The 19017-nt window shown below is 38.3% G+C and overlaps 1 protein-coding gene across 2 annotated transcripts; it reads left to right on the top strand.

Moving 5' to 3' along the window:
• The first annotated feature begins 551 nt into the window (after window positions 1-551).
• On the top strand, window positions 552-18613 carry LOC136243183 (uncharacterized). Of its 2 annotated transcripts, XM_066034704.1 has the most exons (4): window positions 552-669; window positions 11881-12070; window positions 16871-17050; window positions 17565-18613. In XM_066034704.1, the coding sequence occupies exons 2-4, from the start codon at window positions 11926-11928 to the stop codon at window positions 18587-18589; spliced, it is 1350 nt and encodes a 449-aa protein (XP_065890776.1). In that variant the 5' UTR covers window positions 552-669; window positions 11881-11925; the 3' UTR covers window positions 18590-18613. The 2 variants fall into 2 exon arrangements, with proteins under 2 accessions (XP_065890776.1, XP_065890777.1); XM_066034705.1 differs by lacking the exon at window positions 11881-12070 and having other exon boundaries at window positions 566-669.
• Window positions 18614-19017: the final 404 nt, after the last annotated feature.

The raw sequence follows: 19017 nt of genomic DNA on the forward strand, positions 1-19017 counted from the left end.
CGGCTGTCTAGTGCTGTATTTCCAACGCTGTTTAACTTAGGAAGCTGAAACTTGGCTAGTCCATTCCTCTGTCCCTGTAGAAAACAAAGAACAAATAAAATGCATTTTGAAAATTGTGTGGATATCGACGGTTTTCTAAAATTAGGTCACATATGTTACATAATAATTATTACAAAAAAAAAAGGAAAGCAAGCATCACACTACTCAGCCTGGTATGTGAAATTAAACAGAGCCACAGGAAAAACACAAAGTGTTTATTAAGACTTTCATATTTAACACATTAGTTCAGGGTTGGATCAGACACATAACATGGCACTTGCTACACGAAAAGCACGGACAGCAACAGTATAGTGCCCTACCATAAAACGATTTGTCACTGCGAGGCATCGTCTTCAGTCCGCTCTCACCACTGCCATCCAAGCTGAGTAAGGTCTTGTACCATCCACGTGTGTTAAGTGTAGTAAGTGGCTTGTTTCCTTGGTCTGCCACTGTAAAATCACGTGGCACAAGTCCGCATATTATCTCCGTTTATTTTCTGTGTTTGTTTGTCAAAAACCTCGCCCTACCCGGGGGTCACGCGAGACTCGACGTGATTCTTGAATCTGGCCACGCGAGACTAAGTTGATGTCTGTACTTGGAAGTCGAGACTGGTGTACAAAACCACGTTAGGTATGAAAATTAGAATACAGCAACTAGGACATAATACTGTAATACATATAATTATGTGACCGAGTCGTCCGAGTCTGACAAAACCAGTCTTTTTTATAGTCCAAAAATATATACACACGTTGGGTTAATAATAATAAATTCTGTTTTCCCGTCCACCGCCCGCATTAGTCTCGCGTAGCCAGACCACTACTTTTCTTTTGATTATGATTTTGTGTGGGCGTCGGGAAAAGTACCCGACGCCCACACAAAAGAAAAGTAGTGGTCTGACTACGCGAGTCTACGCCCGCATCTGGCCACTGTCAACTCTAAATATTCCGTTATTCCGTATTATTGTTTATTCCATGGCTATGTAAAATCTAGTGCATAAACGAATGGCGATTTTATGCTTTGAAGGTTTGAATGCAACATTCAAAGGTTTGATGAATATTTTATGGTGCTATTATCAGACATGCCAACTCTCACGCATTAGGCGTGAGTCTCACTCTTTGGCTAGTAATCTCACGCTCTCACGCCTAACCCTCTGTTTCTCACTCTTTCAGCTTAGTTCTCACTCATTTCTCACGCCTAATCTGCTTCGTAATTAGCCCTGTGCTTAAAATTGGGCAGACCTGTGCTTATTTTTGTACTTACAACATGCGACGACCTTTTTTTTTTTTTTTTTGGTCTTCACTACCAAAAATCCTGGAGCTGCACTTGAATCTGGTCCACATTGTCAGTAGTGTTTGAGGTCTAACTCCTAAAATTGTTCAGAGGTTGGCATCTCTGTATTATGTAGGTGGCATAATTTGAGTGTATTGTAGCTTAATCCAGTTTTTGTTTTGCCTCCCTTTGGCAAATATAATTTCTCACGTTGATACATTATTGATTTTAACAAGATACAGTGCTGGAGAAAACACAAAGCTGCTGCTAAAAGACCTTACAGTAGTACACAACTCGGGAATATTCTTCCTCTGCAGCTTGTCCCAACTGCACTTCGCGATTAGTGGTGGGCATGGCCACTTGTGGTGCAAGCTAATTAACTTGTCACACACCTAGTACAACCACTTTCCATTACTTTCTAGTGTCTCAAGCGTAACGGCCCACGGCAAAATTATTCATGGCGTGATGAGCAGTTGGATTCTTACGGTCTTTTGGTCGCCAATATGACCAGGTTGCGCATGCGCAAAATTCAAACTTTGCTTATGTCATTCGAATGATGCATCCTTCGAACCATTGAACGAATGCAGTACATTTGTTTATGCACTAGTAAAATCCATCTTGTAACAGTGTCAGCTCTTGTGTCAGAATAATAGAAATGGACCACCTGCAAGTATGTAGGACAAGAAACAGTTTGGTGTGGCCTCATATTGTGTATCTTCTTTACTAGGAACTTAGGGATTTGGATTTTTATATAAGTGGTAAAATATGTTACTTAATCATGACATTCAGAGAGCACAGTGATGTCACAGATGGTATTATTTGGGGAAAAAGTGTACAGGCGCCTATGGAGAAATTGTTTTGATCGATCATATATATATAATATATATTTCACTTGTGAAACAAGATACTGACCTGTAGCCAACAGTTATGGGTACAGACAAGAGTTCATAATATATATGCTGAGGAGAGCATGTACCCCTGTAGAAGGGTATATTGTGAAGTTACGATGGAGCACTTCTGAGTTTGCCCATTTTTCTTTGTATAATTAATGATGTCATTAGTTGAACATGGTATCGATTGAACGCGTGCCTAACAACGTTGTTAGCAACCAAATTAACTCCAGCTCTAAGTGTTTCTCACCGAACCACAATCGTTCCTTCATGGGTTAAGACTGCTTCGTAGGTGTTTCTTGCTAGGCCATTCGCGAATGCGGCTATCCTGAGATTTGCGAGTGTGAAATGGTGCTAGTGATTCTTGCACTTTTATGGCTACTCATACATCACAAACCACAACATCTTGTTATGTCATAACTTCACGATACACCCTTCTACAGGGGTATATGAGAGTAGGATACTCTCCTCAGTATAATATATATTATGAACTCTTGGTATAGATCAACCATTGTAAAGGAGCGTTATCTTGAAAATTATCCAGCATGTGACACTAATAGTTTATTGCATTTGTCTTGTAACCATACCTGCTGCTTAGAGGTCAATATCTCCTTCCCTGGTTAAAATCAAAACAATTTCTCCATAGACACCTGTACATTTGTCCCCCATAATATCACGTGCTCGTGACGTCACTATGGATAAAATCCATTATATACAGACCACTTACACGAGAACATTAGTACACGTGATAGTTTGGAAACCACCATGTTGGTATAGTACATATCCCACATGTACAATGACATATCGTCACTACAGCTCCTACATGGGGATTTAATGATACTGGATGTCCTACTTAATCAACCAAGACGGGAAAAACCTTTACAGTTTATTTAAGTTTCTTCATCTGGTACACAAAACACTTGGTAACGTAGTAGGTAGAACAGAAGATTGCAAGGGAATGAGTGAGTAGCAGTATCATAGCATGGACCATAGGTTATTCAGGTGACTTCTATGGATTCATTTAAACAGAATTCAAACTAAGTTATGTCCAGTACACCATGTTGTATAGGTGTTATGTGATGATGGGTTACAGTTAAACAGTGTAAGTTGACCAGAGAAGGTGGTATGGAGTGTCAGTAAGGCAGATTGTCAGTCAAAAAAAAAAGTTACCAATTGTAATATTAAAGATGAAAATAGCGTAAGTCATGCACCTTTTAAATTGCTCATAATGTCACTGTATGTCATACTTGGTACACGTGATGAGGGCTACCAAGTGGTACTACTACCCAAGGGCACAGATAGCTGCTTTGTGTTTTATAAAGCATTTTAAAAATGTGATAAGTTCCTGAAAGTCGTGCAGTGACACATTAAGTCACACATCTAAATTATATGGAGCAATTTCTGGTGCTTAGAAAGCTGGTTCAAGTAGTAGTGTTATCCTGTCAAGTGTTCAGTGATTGGCCATGGCAGGTACTGATTATAACGATAATCAATAATTCCTAGTACTGATAATGGCATTTCTTTAGTGATAAATAGAACACCTTTTTTCCTTAAGTCCTATACCTTTCTGTGCCATTTTTCATCATGAGATTGCATGAGTATAATTTTGTGTTTTTAATTGTGCTGAAACTGAAGCATTTAAATACTTATATAATACTTTACAAAATAAGATTACAAAAAAATTAATTTGATTATCATTTTGCATAACTTGTTCTGACTCTTAATTTTGACTCTTTTGATTATCATTTTGCGTAACTTGTTCAAAAGCAGCACTGTGCCTTTAAAGTTAAGCATTACCATCCTTGTTATTGACATCTCATTGGGTAAGTTAACAGCATTTCAAATCAATATGTAATACCTAACAACAGATAAGTATTTAAATACATTGGAAAGTACAGGTATGCGGTATGGTGTATACAGTGTGGTATATGCTACCCTGATAGAAGTATTTGGAAATGTATTTCAAAGTAATTGTATTTAAATACTGTGCAATGTAAGTTTGGATCATGGAAGAATTTGCCTGACATATTGCAAATACATCCATGGTATAAACATGTAAAGGTGCACAAACAATTTACTGGTGCAGTAAATTTTTGGCTGGTGTCTGGTTTTGTTTAGTCCTTGGGTAGTTATCATCATAACCACAAATTGATAATTATATTTAAGGTGGCGGTATACTGGAAGCCTTTGAAATTCCGAAAATACGCATACTCTCCTAAATTTAGTTATAGCACACAGACCTTACAGGTTACACACACAAGTCAAATTGCAATTGAAGAAGTAATGTGCCCTCTACTCCTGGCTAATAGTTCAGAGAAGTGGGATCTTTACTTGCCGACTTACACCACAGGTAAAATGCGCCTTCGAAATATCCACTTGGCATCAAATTTCAACGAAGGGAGCGCCTACAGATCTGTAATCACAACACTGTACGCTAGTATAGCTTACTAGCTAGTGCCCAGTAACAGAGAAGACTAGGTAGCTCTCAACACGCAAGAATTATTAATCATTATAACTTTCATGGCATCGCAAAGTTGTGAAAAGATCGCGAATATTACTCACTACAGCGTTAGAAGCCGTTTCTTTACACTAATGGTCACTATGCCTACGCATATTACACAACCTAGCACAAATACAGAGGTCTACCTCACTAGCATACTAGAGAAAACTGATGCAGAAAAACTGTCCTCACTATTTGGGATACCATACTAAAACCACAAATTACCCTTGCCTCCAAAATTTCGCACAAAGGATACAAATCCCTTTAAACAAAGCATCTATACTACTCTACTTACTTCTGTGAATGTCTTCTTTACTACTACACGTTAAACAACGATGAATTTCTTCTTACAACAAAGCCACGCGTTAACGTTAACACACAGTGCAACCATATTATTATTACATAAATGTAATTGGGTGATCTAATAAAGCAAATTCTTGTGTAGCAAATTCTTGTGGTATTAGTATGGCTTCACTTCATAAGGCTTCCCATTAGATGGGTTTCTGGTATACTGCCATAAGCCTCACTGCTACTAACCACTGTTGAAACCTTATGAAAACAGTTCCGAGCCACCTAAGTCAGTTATAAAAGGTTTCTGTGGTAACAACAAAGGCTGCTGAAGGTCTGAATACTGTACTTGAAACTGTGGTTGACCACCAATTTCTGTCATGAATAAACTTATGTTCAACTTAACCACATGCTATTATTACAAGCCTCAATACAGTTATGAACTACTTTCAAGACACCACAACTGTTGTGTTTATACTCGCCTCTGCCTGGTAATGGTGAGTGTTTTAAAAAGTTGTTTTAAATCTTTGTGGAACTATTGTGTGAACTAAAAGGCCTGCTAAGAAAAGTAGCCCACACAATGGTAGATAATCAGGTAAAAATAGTGTCTAACAGCTAATCCAGCCCCATTGCTCCAAGCGCAAAAATATTCTTTCTAAAGGGCTAAACTTGTAACTCATACTGCATGCATTCCTGTGAGTTCCTGTATGTTGTAAAGGGTAGAAAACAAAATGCTTCCTAGATTTCTGTTAGTACAAGGCATTTCATGGTAATAACTTGCTTGATTTAGGCCCTGAACATTTCACAGTGAAACCACATAGAAACTATTACCAGTAAGAATGTGGATGTTAGGTATGAAGGTCCCTGGTTTGAACCCTGGTAAGATTTTTTCGACATATTTGTGCACCTTTTTACCCCATGGTGACTTGATCCTGCAATTTTACACTTGTTAAATTTTGCTTATAAATCTTTGTAGCTATAATTCTATTGTTTTTCAAACCATCAAAAGGCGCTCATATGGTGACCAGCCTATGTAGCTACATGCACACCAATTTTCAAGTTAATCCCATGCTTGGTTTACCCTGTAGCTGTGAACAAATTTCAATCTTTTTTACACAAATAAACATTCATAACACCGTGGATATTTATAAGATTCATAGCAAACTTGGAACATTAATTTATTCACCTTTATATTGTGCTGCTAAAGTTTGTGGCAATCAAGCTACACATTTACATTTCATAGTAATTTTTGCAAAGTGTGCGAAAAGAAATCAAAGCCCCCGTAGACCTCCTATGGCTTAAGAAAAAAAGGGATGTAAAAAGTCAAAATGTTGAATGTCCATATCTCACAAAAGGCTGGTGCGAATAACCAAATTTTCTATGCGGTCTACCCTATCTGGCAGACAGCTACATATAGTACAAAATATGGTGTGCTTTTGGAGAAAGGGTCATGGAGCTATGCATGTGTGAAATGTCATTTTCTATTTTCCTGTCAATATACCCACAGTGTGGGATTTGCCGACTTTCTTAGCCACATGACACACTACCGTGTGTCTTGATAAAATATGCCTGGACCAAATTGCAGGGGAAAGTTTAGCTTCATCAAATTTTACCAATTCCTCTAAATCCTAGTGGCCACTTACGTATGTTGTGGAAGAACTAGCCACTTCTGATTCTGGTGTAATAATTTGCTAAATTATATAAAATTTCAGTCTTTGCATTATTGAGACTTCTTCAGCAACTAGGAGCATACCTCCCACAGACCCCTGCATCTGAGAGCTTCACTTTTAGATTCTAGAACCGTAGCTGCTAGAGGCACCCCAGACCTTTTTTTTGTATTTGGGCCAAAAAAACTTTTTGTGGTCAAACCAAAGAACAGTGGAAACAGGATTGGCTGCAGGCACCCAGCCTTGTCCTTAAGAATTATGGAGGAGGTGAGTTGAACATCCTTAAAGAGGATCTGTAAAACTTGAGAGGGATGGCCATTCTTGTACCGCAGTAGTTTTACTTCAGAAAAATCCTTATTGTCAATGCTAGGTTTTCAGTTTATCCAGAAACTGTTGAGTACAGCAGCAGTAGATCTACTCACCAAAAAGAAAGCTGTAGACAAAGGAAAGACAAAAGCACTGATAGTCAGTGACTGAAATGTCTTGTTGGCAGTAAAGTTAGTATCAGCCAAGGGCGGATATGGGGGGTGGGGGGGTGAAGGGGGGCTCTTGACCCCTCCAAAAAGTTTTAGTATACCAAGATTGAGATACTCTAATAGAGCAGTCATTCTAATAAAGCAGTCACAGTATTAGAGCAGTGTGTAGTGAGCTATTTAAGGATTTTTATGCACTTTATCAGTGATAAATGTGTAGTTGGTGAGGTGGGCAGCTTTGTGGTTCAGCATTCCCAAAGTCTATGGGCTAACCCTGTGGTTCTAGTTACAAAGCGAGATGGAGATTCTGCATGCATTATTACTCAATTACAAAGATGAATGTCTTTCCCCTTCCCAGTATTGACATATTAGCCAACTCAAAGTATTTTTCAACATTGGACCTGAGGTCTGGATACTGGCAAGTCAGGTATGTGTTTGATCGTCTCAAACTTTACTTGAAGCCATTTAAATGCCACCTAATTAAACAGCTAGTGGTTATGTCATTTCTGACAGTGGTATCACAGCAGATCCTAAGAAGGTAAAAGTAGTTAAAGAGTTTCAAGTACCCATGAATCTGAAGCAGCTGAGATTTCTTGGGTTGGCTTCTTACCACAGAAGAGTTTTTTCCAAGGTGGAAAATCCACTGTTTGTGTTGACAAAGGAAGATGTGCCATATAAGTGGACTGAGTCGTGCCAGAAGGCTTATGAGGAATTGAAAATACAGTACAGAAAAGCTTTTTAGGCTTTACCTGTGTGTGATGTATATACTGATCATGAAGCCTTAGTCACTGCTTAACACACCTCAGCCCTTGGGTAGATTAGTGAGGTAAGGAGTGGTATTACAAAAGCTGGACTTACATTTTCATTATAGGTCAGGTAAAGCAAACTTAGTCTCTCACACAATGCTCTGTCTGCTGATGACAACGATGTGGTGATTCCTTAAACTGTGTTAGCTCCAATAGAAGCAGTACCACCAGCGAAAGAGGTGAAAGAGACCTTCATTGGTAGGCAAATTGCAGATATCCAGGAATTGGAGACATCATTCGGTTTCTGGAAGAAGGTATATCCTTCTTAATAATGACAAGAAGGCTAGAGAAATTCCACTGGCTAAGACACAGTATGAGATTATTGATGGAGTCCTTTATTACATTGAACACACCAAAACTTTCTGGGTTGTCTTGCCAACTGAAGACAGAAGGAAGGTGTTCAGTGAAGTTCATAGTGGGGATAAAGTGTACATTTTTGTGAAGCTAAGATGCACGGAGAGTTAGCTAAACATTGTTGGTGGCCAGGAATGCATGCAGATATAACTGCTTAGTATCGTGAATGTGGAGTGTGTGTATCACATAACACAGGAACCACCCCTCACCCAAATTTCTATGGCTGGTCCATTTGATCGTTTTGGGGTAGGTTTCCTAACAGTACTTAGGGGACTATTGTATTTGTTTACTGACTGCACTATATGGCCAAAAGTTTTTGCTACAAAGGACCAAAGTTCCTTGACAAGTGCCAAGCTGTTGATCAAGCATATTGTTAGTCGACATGGTGTACCAGGAGAATTGCTATCTGATAGGGGAAAATCATTTCTGTCAAACCTAATGTATGATGTCTACAAGTTGTTGAGTATTAAGAAAGTGAATACTACAGCTTACCACCCACAAACTGATGGCGTCATGGAGAGGTTCAATTGCACGCTGACCAGTATGTTAGTTAAGGGCAGTGGAAAAGATTTGGATGAGCTACATTCATTTTGCATACTGAACCAGTATGCTAGAGTCTACAAAGGAATCATCTGTTTATCTGTTGTATGGAAGGGATGCTCAACTGCCTACTGATGAGATTGTTATTAACTACCATGCCATGCAAATATGTGAAACTAGATGTGAAGTGAGAGTGAATGTATGGCTGCAGCATGGGATAGTGCTAGGGTGCAAATAAAGAAAGCTCAGCGAAAACAGAAGAGGCAACGTAATAAACACATTCGATTCCAGATTGGGGACAATGTATTAGTGTATGTGCCTGCCTCTAGAAGCCTGTAAGTTTTCTAATCCATTTGATGGGTCATTCAAGAAACTTAGAGGTTATTGAAACTAGTATGGAGGGACCAGACATTATTCAGGCAGAAGACAGAGGATGTGAGTCTTCCTTGGAATAGTTGGTTGAGGTCGTGATGTTACAGCAAGGACACTTTTTTATTTTTTTTATACGGTGAACCTCATACTCTACAACTAAATGCATACAGGTGTACAGTCATTACTATTAAAAAGTCTTTGTACATCTTTAAGTATAGTTCTCCAACCGTCCCTCTCTCCACGTAATAATAAATCTGCAGGAAGTTTATTTCAAAATACCACAGCAGTAACCTGCCAGCTATGTATGAAACGATCTAAGGATCTAAAGTCAAAAGGGTTCTAAATTCTGAAATGGTTAGCAGGGTCATAATCATGATGTCTCTGTGATCTTCTTGTGGTAGTGGTGACAAATTTAGGACAAAAGATCAATAGATTACCTTGTCCTTCACCAGCTAACAGGCGACAAACAAGGCCCATTTCTACGGTTGCATAAGGATGGAAATTTAGAGGAGCTCATATGTTCAACGCATGTCTGTAAGGCATCGATACGATGTAAATGGGATGGTGCTGCACCAGAATACAAAACATATCCATATTCAATTGTTGGTCTTACCCATGACTTGTAAAGGATGGATAAGTCATGGAGTTTAAAAAGTTACGACATCGATGTAGCTGACCAAGTCGTTGCTATCCATGAGTCAGCACCTTCACAATATGATCTTGCCATGTACAGGCAGAGTCAAAAGTAAAACCAAGAATATTAGTAGAGTTAACTTCAGAAATATTGTAATCATTCAGAAACAAAGATGGATGTTGTAAAATATTTGTATTTAAAGAAATTATTAATGAGAATGCCTTGTATGGGACAAATTCTATATTCTGAGGACGGCCAAATTGATATAAAGCGTTTAGATCAGCATTTAATTGAGCAGCAGCATTGCAGTGGTCTGACTTCTGAGGGATAATTTTCAAAAGGATATGGTCATCAGCATATCCAATCATTGAACAATGCCTTACTACAGTAGGAAACAACCAGATGTATAAATTAAGCAGAAGTGGTGACCAGATGACTCCTTTAGGTACTCCTGCAGAGATGAAAAAGTTCAGATGAATCTACAGAAGTGACAACTTTAATGTGCTGATCTGATAGATATGATTCAAATAGATGAATTACCTTCTCTCGAAACCCAAAGCTCCATAGGTGGGCCAAAAAACCTTTCCAACAAACATGGTCAAATGCTCCCTTGATGTCTAGAGCAACCAATCTCACTTCTGCTCGCTGATTAAGGGCTGACATTATGGTGGATGCAAGTGAAAGTCCGGCATCAAGAGTGTTTGAGCCTTTAACAAAACCAAACTGTTCCGATGGAATATGTTGAATAATACGTTTGTATAGCTGTGGCACAAGCACACATTCAAAAACACGTGATAATGTTGGTAGAACAGCGATAGGACGATAATTCATAGGATCGGATTGAGATCCTTTCTTGTATATTGGGGTTATTTGGCTGATCTTCCAGGATGCTGGGAATACTCCCTGATGAATAATTCGTTGAAACAAACCAGTAAGTGGGCCACAGAGTGATGGAGCACATGACTTCAGGACTCTTGGACTCACACCATCATCTCCGGTGGATTTATTACATCAAAATTCATCAACACAGATTTGACGCATGAGCGCTTAATCCGAAATTGTCGAAACAATGGACTATAGCACTCTTGGGGTGTTGGTAGTTCTTCTGATGGTGCGTTTGAGTTTAAAAGGGGGAAATGTGGTATTTCACAGTTATTCATAATAAAAACACTGTTGTTGTATTATATTGTGTGTATGTATGTATAATGCAATGTGGGTGATGTCATGTACGTATGCATAATATAGTCCCGCCCTCTTTTATAATAATGAGTTGTTACTAGAAGTTGTAACTACTAAAGCAAAGTTATGAGAAACCTGGAGTGTTACACTTGTAAGTAATGTTTTACCGCACAAACTATATATAGCAAGTGCCCGCTTATTAATAATTCTTATAACGCTTCCCTGTTGTTGACACCAGGAAGAAAGAAGCCTTAGTATATAGATAGACCAGAGTTGTATGCTGCAGATGTAGATGAGGCTCAGTAAACAATTGCAATAATTGTGACTGGTAGGTACTTTTAACATGACAAGTGTGTAAGGAATATTGTCATTGCAATAGAAAGTGCTTAAACAAGCAGATCATCACTAGAAGTGCAAATTTAATCCCCATGTAATTAGCAAGCCAGCATGGCTAATGTAGGGTCCAAATTTTTCCTTACGGTTGTTTGTTTGTTACCTTTCTTTGTATTATAATTCACCCTTAGTATGTACATTTCTACAATACTGCATCAAAGAAGAGAATAGTACCAATTGTAAAGGTATTGTGAGGCTGGGTTTTGGTTTCGTGGAAAGGTGCAAATATTCGTGATCCTTATTATACAGTACTGCTCTATTGTTCCCTTTTGGCCAATCTGGCCCAGCAATTGTTTCTGGGTTTATGGCCTTCTAACCATAATTATGTTCCAACTAATATGTTCTTGCTACTCTTGCAGGCGTAGTAGTTGATGATACTCATCCTAGGCACTCCATGATATTACATAGTTGTCATATAGCATGGTGAAAGTAGCATCTCCTAGTATATTTTAAAGACTTTTTATATTGCTTTACAGACTGTTCAAGACTGCAAGGGCAGTACTGTGCTTCACTATCTCCAAATGTCCACTAACACAATCACTTTCACACAGTATGTGTTCACCTTTGCTGTTCTCATTTGTGGTGTTGGATTTGCTGTGTGGTGGGAGTATTATGGGTTTATAACCACACCAATGCAATTGCCACCTGTTGAGAAGAACTATCCTCGTGAGTATATGTGTGTGTGTGTGTGTGTGTGTGTGCGTGCGTGTGTGTGTGTGTGTGTGTGTGTGTGTGTGTGTGTGTGTGTGTGTGTGTGTGTGTGTGTGTGTGTGTGTGTGTGTGTGTGTGTGTGTGTGTGTGTGTGTGTGTGTGTGTGTGTGTGTGTGTGTGTGTAGCATTTATGTTTGACAGCATAGTCAAGTGGCTATAGCATCAGCCTAGTAATTGAGAGTTTCCAGGTTTGATGCCCGATTATGCCTAGTTGCTATCGTTGTTGTTTCCTTGAGCCAAAGGCGGATCTAGGATTTATAGGGGGGGAGGGAGAGGCTAAGCATGCTGGAGCTAGGGGGTCTGGGGGCATGCCCCCCAGGACATTTTTACAAAATAGATGATAAAATACTGCAATTTGGAGACATTGCCACGTAAAATGCACATTTTTGCCTGTAGATATTTTATATACTGCCTTTAGATATATGTGGTTCTCTGCAGCATTTGCTAATGGAAAGGTTTGGGTAGGTTCAGACAACCAAGCACATGATGCACCCTCTCATAATTGCATGCATGATAGAATAATAATGTTGAAACTAGAAAATTTTGAAAATTGAATGATTTGAGATTGAATCTGAGAGCATTTTCAATGGAAATTGTGTACCTGAATTAAGTATACCAGTACCGGTAATAACTACACAAGTAGATGAACAAGCCTTTTAAACAGACCAATGCACTTTATTGTATGTATAGGCGCAGGCAGATTTGGAAAAATTCCATAATAGAACTAACTTTTATGCTTACACTGAATGTTCTATTAGAGTAGTTAGGTGACTGTTCTATTATAGTATTTCGATCTTGTACACCTCTAATGCTGATCCAGGTCCTTGTTGCATAACCTTTAGCATAAATCCACTAATAATGCCTTGGAAAGATGTTCATAAGGTGGGTTTATGAGTATTTGTATTATTAGTGATCATATAATTATGCTAAGACAAAATTTCATTATAATCCTCAGCATATTGACCTAAAAGTGAAGGTGGGCTTCAGCCCCCAAAGCCCACCTCGTAGATCCGCCCCTGTGAGCAATACACTTACGCATTACTCCAGTCTACCCAGCTGTTTAAATAGGGACCTGGTTACCTGGTGTCAACTAGTAACTACCTGGCCCACCCAACTGCATCATCAATGGGTACCTGATGTTAAACAGGAAAGCAAATACCAACTGTCCATAGCAGGTAAAGGTCCAGTTGGGACTTTGGGTGCCCACACTTCCACCTGTGAGACATGGACATCACCCAAAAACCAGCCTCAATTTTCCCTGACAATGATGAGGCATATTGGTTAGGTAAAACTAAGCCCAAACAAGCTTTCAGATCGACTTGAAATGCTTTCAACAAGTTGTTACAGAATTTAAAAAATAGTATATTTAAGGTGGCACTGAACCGATTAAGTCCGGCCACACAAAACAATTTATTTCAACCCACGCGCTTAATGAGCTATTTTAGGGTGGCCCAAAACTTTACTAGTATACAACTTCCTTAAAAGCTGTTGTGATAGCCTGTGATACTTTAGTTTAGCATACAAAATTTCATGAAACAACACGCCTTCATTTTTCGCCTATAAAATTCTCAAGTTTTAACCTGATTTTTAAAAATAATTTGGCCAACGAACAACCTAGCACTTCAGTTCCAACCATTTCTCACCTTGTAGAAGAAATTCTACGCTTTCCTTTTCACTGATAACAACATGGAAAGTGGTGAAAACGCACTACAACATTAGCTAACAACTCCATCAAACCCGAATTGCAAAAATTCGAAGTGTACTATTGTAGAGTATTGCTTACCCAATGCCTATACCAATTTTTTATGGTCTGTGGTGCATAATTTTGAAGTTATTTAGTGAGAAAGGAGACGGTGTGGCTATTCAGGGTGTGGTCCATATAACAGTAATCATGTGATGCCTCAGTGAATTAACCAGAGTTGTGACAAGCTAATAGTTTTAAAGCATGAATAACATTAGTTGTATCAGCAAAAGTAGCTTTTAATTGTGGTTGCACAACCACTGGATGCTGTGGTTAGCCATAAAAATGTACAGAAACCATTGGGAAACAGACAACCATGGACACAAAATCTATTGTCACATAGAATGTAATGGAAATATCCGAGTTTTTAAAGCAGCACTGTAGACTACATTGATTTCTATGCCCTGTGGTGTTTGTCTGCCGTAATACGCTAAGCCACTAGCGAATTTTGAGCCAATAAAGGTTAGAATGAAAATGTTTTCTGGAGACGACAAACACAAGCAGCTGCTTGTTATTCTTGTTTACCAGATGTACAGTACAAGAGCAAGCCGTACTATCACCTGGATGATGTATCTGGGCTTCCTGAACAAGCTGTTAACTTATTAGCTCTCATGCCAATTCAGCGCAATTCGTAACAAAAACTATTGTTAAGACTTGTTGAAGTTCCTGTGTTATTTTCTGACTTCGAACTTACAAATATCAGCTGTGGAAGGCCTTGTCTGGTGATATTTCTAACTTCACCACCCTATTAACTCGGGCATCTTTCGTCCTATTCACAGCGGACAACCACGAAACGAAAGAGAAATCAATGTAGTTTCTTTCCATGTACAGAAAATTAGAACATATTGTATACTTTGTAAGCTACCCAAGTTTTGCTGCCGGTTATCATCGTTTTCCCAATGGCTTCAATACATTTTTATGGGCATCCACAGCATCCAGTGGTTACGCAATAGACAATTAACACTGATTGCATTCTTAAGGCCTTATGTGAAACTGGCCTATTAACTTGATGCGGCTATCCTTAATCGGTTCAGTGCCACCTTAGCGGATTTTCTACTGACTGACTGCCTGACTGACTGATACCTTCAAACTAGTGTAACTAGATAACAGCTAAGGCTATGGGCTTGATTTTTTCACTGTTCAACGTTGCTTCGGCCTGAGGGGTGCCTTTTGGCATACCGCAGTACGTACAATGCATTCTTCGTGGACTTACCAGTGTCCTCCTTTGTGTCCCATTCATCTTACTTTGCTGATAGCAAAAAGTGTCGATTTGGCGATAGCACATGATGGCTTCCCTTCATAATGGAAATCGTTCATATTTTTCATAGTGACTGCTTTGATTGCAGAGGTGCTTTTTGGACAGTTCTCGATACGTACTGCTGTTTAACGGGTTGAACACAGCCGACAACAAAGCATAATGTATACTTCACTTTTCAGACAATAATTGATATAACTGGGGTGTGCGGCACCATTTCTTTTGGTATGGATGGATTGCAGAGGTGCTTTTTAAACAGTTCTAGATCCGAAATGCTGTGTAACGGGTTGAACATAGCTGACAATTAAGCATAATGGATACTTCACTTTTCAATTTCCTCTCTTGTATCCCATATATCTTTGCTTACAGCAAAATGTGTCAATTCATGGTAGCGCAGCATGGTGGCTTCCCTACACTGTACATAATGCAAATTGTCTGAGTTATCTGTTGTGACTGGATTGACTGCAGCGGTCCTTTGCGTAGGAGCTTCTTCATTTATAGCGCTGTGTGACTGGCCGAACCTAGCTGAAAACAAAGTGTAATGGCACTTGGCTTTCAGTAGTAATTGATAGTTAGGGCATGCATTCAGTTGCAAACTTATTTTAATGGCATGCCTGGTGTCATTCTTCCTTTTGATATGGTATGCACATGTTCACATTAGTCATTATATGATAATTATGTGTGAACAAACAAATAGAAAGAAAAATTAGTCTGATTAAGGATCATACCCAAAAGAAGTTTTGAAACTCCTACTTGATATACTATAGGGTCGGGTTGCTAAGCACATCTGTCTATTAAGTACATCAGTGTCAGGCCGCTACTTTTAAAAAGTAATATATTACTTATTACTCGTTACTGTCACTACAATGAAATGCATTACAGTTATATATTACTTCAGTTTAAAAGTAACTAGTAATATGTTATATTAGATATTACACAATGTATAAAGATACTTCGTTAGGTAATAATATTACAGTAACGTGCTAGTTAAGTAACTCATTAGTGCTTCGTTAGGTAATAATATTACAGTAAGCACTAGTTAAGTAACCCGTTAGTACTTTGTTAAGTAATAATATTACAGTAACGAGTAGTTTTGTGCTATTTAGTAATGCATTACTTATATGAAGTAACTATCCGTTAGATATTACTAGCTTTGGAAATGTAGCGCATTATATTACGTTACTAAAGTAACGTGTTATGCCCAACACTGAGCACATACATGTTTCTTGTGAATAACCAAGCACACATGGCCAAATACAAGGCTCAACATGCAACAAAGCTATACATGGGAAGAAAAGCTGGAAGTGCTGGAAAATTAATGTCTCTTCAAGCATGTACGTCTCCCTTGAGGTCTCCCTTCACTATGTATTCAGCCTTCTGGATTGCATTCTTGTTCATCATGAAGAATTTCACCCAGAAATGGAGTCAAATCTCCTTATACACTGGCATGTTGACTGGCATGAACTACCGACTATTTTGTGAGATTCCGTATTAAACACACCATATTATGCATATGCACCTAACAGATAGTATGATTTTTACAAAAGATATATAAGCGCATGCACTTAACAACCCGATTTTATGGTACTAGTGGACATTTAATCCCTAATTTAGTCATGGGTATAGACTAGGGATTAATTGTCCACTGTAGGTGTGTGGCTATGATTCCTAATCAGACTAAAAATTCCTACTACTTAACACTTATGATTGTGTGGTTCCAATTATATTTTGTACCATTCCTTAATTTCTATTAATCTAGCTTGTCCTCTGAAAGGTCAAGTGAGGCGCATTTGTGCCCCGCCTCCCAACTGTATGTCCACATGCAAACAAGAAGTTTCCACGTGTACTGGATTTTGCTCCATCAATGGCTGTGGATGTCCTATTTCAAAAGTTCTGAACAATCATCGTAATGAGTGCATCTCTCTGAGTCAATGTCCTGGTAAGTACTGTTACATTGTTGTTAATCAGTGGTATACTATAATTAGTTTGCAGGTATATGGAAATCCACTTTTGTAAAAGACTGGTGCGTCAAAACTTTTGTATACACTACTTATGAAATAAATTAGTCATAAAAGGAAAATGTAACCAGAACTCACAAGTGCACAGCTATTCTGTACATCTGAATACTGACTTTAAAATGAGTTATTAGTTGGGCTTAAATAGATGGCCTACTATCATAGAACAAATAAATACTCATGATCACACTAAATCCTTATTTTCCTCATGTAAAATGTATGATTGAATTGTTGCCATTCGTTCAACTCTCTGATTGTGCTTTTACATTCTGACAATGCGATGTCATGATAACTTTACAATTAGCAAGAAGAAAGATTTTTTTCCCTTCAAGTAAACTTTCAACCTTTTTTGAAAGTGAAATGACTCACGAGAGTTAAATTCAAACATATTCACTCACGTGAAAGTAATTAACATTTTGCTGTTCTTTTATCTCATAGCTTTATGTCGATACCCTCCTTGTAATGATTTTACAAGACCATCCTGTCAAGTGTTGTCTTCTGTTTTTACTCATTATGCTGAATTTCACAAACAAGTGGTGACCCAACAAAGAGAAGGAAGGTTTCTAAAGTATGTTTGTAATTCTCGATGTGGTGGTTATGGAAACAGAATACAAGGCATAACAGTGGCACTAATGCTTGCTATTCTTAGTAACAGAACTCTATTAATAGAAATGAAACATCAAATTGATATTAATATATTACTACATCCCAATGCTATTCAGTGGAACTATGTACCCACTACAATTAACAGTAGTCAACATGTTGCATTAATAGACTGGGGAAACCTTCAGAATAATTGGGCAACTTTTTCAGAAGCACTGTATGACTTGAATACTGATATGATTACAGTAGGTACTAACCTTGGATTTTTCTGGTACTTTAGAGTATTTAATGACAAATGGACCAAACAATTTCATGATGCGTTTGGTATAAGCCAAAATTACAATGTATTCTCGTATGGTTGTGTCTCTAAGTATTTGTTCACATATGATAAGAGAGTTACTGATGCAATAGATAAAGAAATTCAAGAACTTCAACTAATTCCTGGGAAGTATGTGTCAGCTCACTATCGGACTCAAGCAATTGCTGGTGATGCCCGTCTGAAAGATCAAATAAATCCTTTACCATATTTTAGATGTGGTGTAATGATAGCAAGTGTTTTAGGGAAAAGCTATCAGGTTTACTTCATATCAGACTTTGAAGAAGTGGACAAAATGGTGACTGATATTTATGATGGGAAAATTGTTACCAGCAATGTCACAAAGATGCACATTGATCGATCTGATGTACTTCACTTGTCAATGGATTCTCTTATTGAGGGATTTATTGGAGTACTGGTCAACATAGAGGTGGCAGCAAAAGGTGCAGTGTTCATAAGATCTGGCAGCACTATGGCAGATTTGATAGAAAGCATCGGACAATTTTCAAAGTGCTCTGTAGTTAGAGGATTTTTAATATATTAATTGGAAATCACATTCATACATTCATTATGTTCCAACCTAGATAATCGGTAGAATTTTAGCATTCTAATGAGGGCACTTAGTTTTTTTGAGTGTAATTCACCTGTTTAACACTTTGTATGTAACCTATATCATGAACCACAGTGGTGGTTCATAATAGAGATTGTCTATGTTTATTGCCAAAATCCTAATACAACACTAACCTTAGAATGCTCCCCAACCACTAAAAAAGCATTAGAAGTTAATTTGGAAGTAGTATAGGTCCACTGGAAAATATGAAGTCATAGCTTGCCAAATCATAGGGTTTGGCTTCACCCAAGCCCAATCACAAAAATCAATACCCATAAGAGACTTTACTGACTAGTCCAGCAACTATTGCAAAGTTTTATATGGCTGTGAACTTGGACAAGTGTAGCTAGCTATCATATAAC

This window comes from Dysidea avara, chromosome 13, assembly GCF_963678975.1.
Source record: "Dysidea avara chromosome 13, odDysAvar1.4, whole genome shotgun sequence".
In the NCBI taxonomy this organism is placed as follows: domain Eukaryota; kingdom Metazoa; phylum Porifera; class Demospongiae; order Dictyoceratida; family Dysideidae; genus Dysidea; species Dysidea avara.

What these genes read in the sequence shown, in the direction of transcription:
- LOC136243183 (XM_066034704.1), top strand. Translation starts at nt 11,926, where the DNA reads ATGTCCACTAACACAATCACTTTCACACAGTATGTGTTCACCTTTGCT. An exon ending in TGTTGAGAAGAACTATCCTC is followed by an intron (nt 12,071 to 16,870) that starts GTGAGTATATGT and finishes CTATTAATCTAG; the next exon opens with CTTGTCCTCTGAAAGGTCAA. An exon ending in CTCTCTGAGTCAATGTCCTG is followed by an intron (nt 17,051 to 17,564) that starts GTAAGTACTGTT and finishes TTTATCTCATAG; the next exon opens with CTTTATGTCGATACCCTCCT.